This window comes from Solea senegalensis, linkage group LG15 (assembly GCF_019176455.1).
Source record: "Solea senegalensis isolate Sse05_10M linkage group LG15, IFAPA_SoseM_1, whole genome shotgun sequence".
Lineage (NCBI taxonomy): Eukaryota > Metazoa > Chordata > Actinopteri > Pleuronectiformes > Soleidae > Solea > Solea senegalensis.
This window is the reverse complement of record NC_058035.1, coordinates 15752430-15757466: the sequence shown is the minus strand read 5'-3', so window position 1 is coordinate 15757466 and position 5037 is coordinate 15752430. Positions and strand designations below refer to the sequence as shown.

Genomic DNA, 5037 nt, shown 5'->3' with positions numbered 1-5037 from the left:
ACCATTTTACATGGGTAGATCTTTTGGAAACCATATGCAAAGAGTAGAGCTGCACCTAACACTTATTTTCATAATAAAATATATTTTGTTTTTCTTTATTTAAAAACAAAAGGATGTTTTCTACATCTCAAAAATGATCTCATGTCATTTTATCCAAAAACCTGTATAACTCTGGGTTTTTTTACTGTCATAGAGGAGCAAAGAATCAAGGAAATGTTCACACTGAAGAAGCTAAACTCAAAAAAAAACTTTAATTTTATAAAATCCAATCTCCAAACTATAATCAAAATGGTTGGCAAATGATTAATAATCAATTAACTGCAACAAATTACTGCTGCTACTTGATGGAACCCTTTTAAGATAAATGTTTTGTTGATCAAATAACAATTTAACCTCTATTACACAAACTTCAAATTCATTTACAAAACAGTTTTCTGTATAAGCAGGTGGCCATGACAGCATAACAGACTACTAGTATGACAGGAGGTAAAAAGACAGTTCGCTTAATCCTATTTTGACAACAGCCCCAATGTGACTTGTCATAGCATGACAAGCAGGTGTTACTATAGATACGGCTCAGTTCTATTCAAGTAAGCCGTGACAGTGAACCAGCATTGACGACGCCCTGATGCTGAAACAAAAGCAACAAAATGGAATTCAGCCATCATCAGTTTTATTTACACCCAAGCCTGTCCTACCATTATGTCAAAGTCAGGGAAAAGATGGAAGATTACACTTAATTTTGTTTCCTACCAAATGGGAGATATGAATAGAAAAAGGAGAAAAAAGGTCAGATTTTGGTTCCAACAAAAATACATAATACTTGAAAGAAGGATGACTTGATTCATAGAATCACTTTCAAAATAAACAGGCACCATCATTTCTCCTTCAGAGGAACAGTATAAGACCATAAAATCCTACAATTCTGTGATGAGTGATGAAGAAATGTTATAAAAATACAACAGCATCACGTCCATTACATCCTAGAAGAGCTGTCAGCATCATTGTCTAGAAATGTTCAGAAAAAACATGGATGTTGTGTCACTTTCAGCTGCAATGACATGATTTGATATGAATGATTTGACTCCAGGATTTAATTCTGACTGGTCAGTAATCCTGATGAACACTGAAGTATATTTATGTTGTCTCAGGATGTCTGCTATGATGCCTCACCACACAGCCTCGGGAGTTTCCATGTGAACAAAAACCTTAACTCCAGCGTTCGTGCTTTGGACGCTTTGACTGTGGGGCGTCAGATACCGAGTCCACTGTTTTCTTGGAGGCCGTTTTTTTTCTAGACTCTTTTTCCTCTGCGTCATAGAGAGCGTTCCTGACGAAGCGTGCGGCAGCTCCTTTATTGAGACGGGCAGCTTTCTTTTTGTCAGTGATCTCTTTCACTCTGTTCATGTATGTTCTTATTCTCTCCTGGAGATCAGAGAGCAGTTACAGTCAAAAATTAGACAATGAACATAAATATCGAAATCCTGAAAAGGATCCCAATAAAACATAAAAACCACATTAAGAGGTTTGGGGACAAATGTAGCCAAATTATTTAGCATTCTACTTCCTGGTGTATTAACCATTACAGAGAACAAGGCAGTCGTGGCTTTGTGTGGTGGTTGAATAAATCTGTTAGGCACTGTACATCAACAACAAATATATCTGTACAATCAGACTGGTTTGCATAAAATGCATTCAGAGTGCGTGTTAATACCAGACGTGTACTTAATGCTGTCCAGAAATTAAATCTCTCAGGACAGGTGTATATACCAAGCCTGAACAGGGCTAAAGACAAACAGTAAACAAACAGTACTTACCAACTCTTGCTTGATTCCATGATCCCTGGGATTCACTCCTTGTGTCACCAAGTACACTGTGAACGTGATAAAAAGTCAAGACTATATTTAGAATATTGCCTGTTGATAGTGCATCAAGACATACTGTGCAATACAGGGCTCTTTAGGATAAAATGATAGGACAAAAACTTTTATCTTTATATCCCAAACTGTCATAATGAAAAACATTCGGATAAAGCTCAGGCCTGTGGTTTACTATCATTTCTTCATCATTTTTTTTTTTTTTCCAAAAGACCTACAGTACCAATATGTTTTGACAATTTAACAAGGAAAAGTAATTAAAAGCGATGCAAAATTACAGGTAAGCTCATTGAGCAACAATGACCCTAGCAGTGACAGGTGTCAATAAACCACAGTGAAAGTGCAAATCAAGTAAGATTTAGTACAAAACTGAGCATCAGCATGTCAGACTAAAACAACATGATAGTGATCACACGTGTCCACCAGCCAACAGTTACAAAAAAGAAGACAAGAAACAAGATGGAAGCATCAAATTACTTACAGTATAATTCCAGAAGCAAAATGACTGTCTCTGGAGGTAAACCCGGTGAGTAGTCTTCAGCTGGACAATTTGAAATTCTCTCTGCCACTACCAAGCGGCTTGTTATTCGCAATGTGTATTGGCATGTTCCAAAGGAACTATTACTACTTCTTTGTTTTATGGTGGTTTTCATTCAAAATGTGGCATTTCTGCCTCATTTCCTCTAAAAAACACAGAGCTCTCCGAGGATTTAAGAGTTAACAGGTCGTGAATATGTTAGGAAAGTGGTCTAATGTGCTTGTCTACCGAACGCTGTTAAAGCCATTTGAACGCAGTATATTTATATATACAGGGTCAAGCAATTATGACAGTACTCAAATGCAATAGCTGGAACACGTACCAAACACACAGAGAAACGGTCTGTGGTAACACTTTGCTCAACACATCAATTCTCTACTGTTCCCAGACAAATTGTTAAGTTAAATTTTGCATATTGGACCTAAAAGGGAAAAAAAGCAGATAAATAGGATCACAGGAAATCCATAAGACTTACTCCAAAATAATGAATTGAGAGCGTAGGCAGACATCAAATCCAGTTTGGCTTGATCCAAAGGATCCAGCTGTAAATATACAAGATTTAATTAATGTATTATTATTACTATAATAATAATAACAATAATAATAATAATGCCATAATCAACTAAATGCGATGCATGTTTTGCATGTGAAATTTTTCAAAAGAACCCAGGGATAAATATCTTAAGCCATATTTAAACCACAGTAACTTTATACAAGTACTAAAAACAATACACAGATCTAAACTACACATGAGGGAGTGCAAGGTAGATAACAGTCAGATCTGTTTATTTTACCTTTGTCTATTGCTCCACATAATAAAGAAATCACAGAAGGGAATAATTTGTGATAATATCTGTGAACATTATTATTCAGAGGAAACTAATCGTTGCAGCCCTGTTTACATCCCATGTCTCACATTTATTCCTAATTTATTGTCGGTACTGTATGTTTTTATCACGAGACTTGTCTGAAGAGGTGTCAAAAGTGTATCAGTAATACCTTTAGCAGAGGATCATTTCGGGGCATCGATATCAACTGGTCCAGCATGGCTTTGACAGAGGAGACAGATGAGTCGAAGGATGTGAGCTGTTCGTGTATCTCATGAGGATAGTCCTCCACCCTGTTATCCTCTGCCATTTCTCTGGAAGACAATTTCATTGTATTATTTTATAGCAACACTGTAGAAGACTGAATGACAACGGTACAAAACGCTCATATTCACGTTCCCTGCAGGTTAGCTCAGAGAGCTAGCGTCTGTTGCTAACAGGTTAACAGACGAATGTTTACAAGAACGGACAAATAGTGACACTTGCAAATAATATGTGACTTAAATTAAGTGTGTCTTAAGTCACTTAATACTCACTATCGATTTAACACCAAGACGACTGGTAAACGAGCACTGTTTTGTTTTACCTTCTCAGCAGACGACACGCTTCACAGGGAGGAAATGACGTAAAATAGTATTGCAGCTTCCGTCTTGTCTATTAAAGAGAAAGTTGAGAGATACTTCCTCGTATTGTGCTCTTTTTGCTCACTTCTGTTTTTTAAAATGTGTACATTGAAGAATGAACTACAATAATGTGAGCAAAAAGACGGATAACTGCTCAGTGTTTTCATCTTTAACTGTCAAATAGAAAACTGGCTTCAGTTGCATTTTGCACAGTGCACACTACTGCCCTCTACCGTTCGGAAGAGCAACAGATAACGTTTTTTAACATTTAATCAACAGTATGCGCTTTTAACTATTTTAGTCATAACTGTATCTAGTATTTTCAGCACATCATTCAACGACTACAGTCGATGCTGTGCTTTTCGACACATGCTTCCTCTCTTTATGGACGAATAACGTATTTTACAACAGATATGGGAAAATCAGTCTGACTATTTAAAAGAAGAAGGTTTCTGGAGTGAGTTGCTTTTATTTACTCATAAAGTCTTAAGGATATGAGATGGCTGCGCAGGTGTTGGCGTTGCTATGGTAACCCAAAGCGTCAGTGAGGTAAATGGAGCTGGGTGTGTCGTGATGTTAGAGAAAACAGAACTTTACAGTCTGTTGTACCTGCTGCAGCTGAAGCAGTGACAGAAACATCATTGAGAGACATTATGGATAACTGTGATTTAGAGAAGCTGATTGTCTCTGGTGGGAAGCTGCATCCAGACTTCACACCGGAAGTTACGGACTACAAAATGAGAGTGGAGAGCAGTGTCAACAATGTAACTCTGGACCTGCTCACCAGTGACTGTAGGGCTTCAAGTAACATTGTGAGTACTACACATGATATAACAGTTGCTTCTAAGTTGTGTACTATCACCTACATTTTTTTATTACTATTATTATTATTTAAATGTTGCAGCTCTTTGGTGATGGATCAAGGACAATAAAACTGAATGACGGGTCAACCAGAGTAGAAATTGAAGTGGTAGCTGAAGATGGAACCATAAAGAAATACTGTGTGGAAATCACCAAACTGTCTGCAAGGATCGCAGAGCTCAGTAATCTCAGTGTGGAAGGAGATATTCCGGTTCATCCAGCATTTTCAAGCAAAGTCTATGAATATAACAGTGAGTAAACCTATAATACTATGCAGTTGGGATGCAACAACAAACTTTTCTGATTCATGT

The 5037-nt window shown here is 37.2% G+C and overlaps 1 protein-coding gene across 2 annotated transcripts; it reads right to left on the bottom strand.

The window, feature by feature from the left end:
* Positions 1-656: 656 nt before the first annotated feature.
* Positions 657-3882, bottom strand: c1d (C1D nuclear receptor corepressor). 2 transcript variants are annotated; one of them, XM_044046667.1, is made up of 5 exons: positions 3829-3882; positions 3415-3554; positions 2891-2957; positions 1818-1873; positions 657-1425 (listed from the first exon to the last, which is right to left on the bottom strand). In XM_044046667.1, exons 2-5 carry the CDS (start codon positions 3550-3552, stop codon positions 1210-1212), a joined length of 477 nt encoding a protein of 158 aa, XP_043902602.1. In that variant the 5' UTR covers positions 3553-3554; positions 3829-3882; the 3' UTR covers positions 657-1209. The 2 variants fall into 2 exon arrangements, with proteins under 2 accessions (XP_043902602.1, XP_043902604.1); XM_044046669.1 differs by having other exon boundaries at positions 3779-3846.
* Positions 3883-5037: the final 1155 nt, after the last annotated feature.

Excerpts from the sequence above, each read along its gene's own strand:
- c1d (XM_044046667.1), bottom strand. The coding sequence starts at position 3,552 with ATGGCAGAGGATAACAGGGTGGAGGACTATCCTCATGAGATACACGAA. Across the intron at positions 2,958-3,414 it reads GAAATGATCCTCTGCTAAAG|CTGGATCCTTTGGATCAAGC; the intron begins GTATTACTGATA and ends GTATATTTACAG. Across the intron at positions 1,426-1,817 it reads ATGGAATCAAGCAAGAGTTG|GAGAGAATAAGAACATACAT; the intron begins GTAAGTACTGTT and ends TCTGATCTCCAG.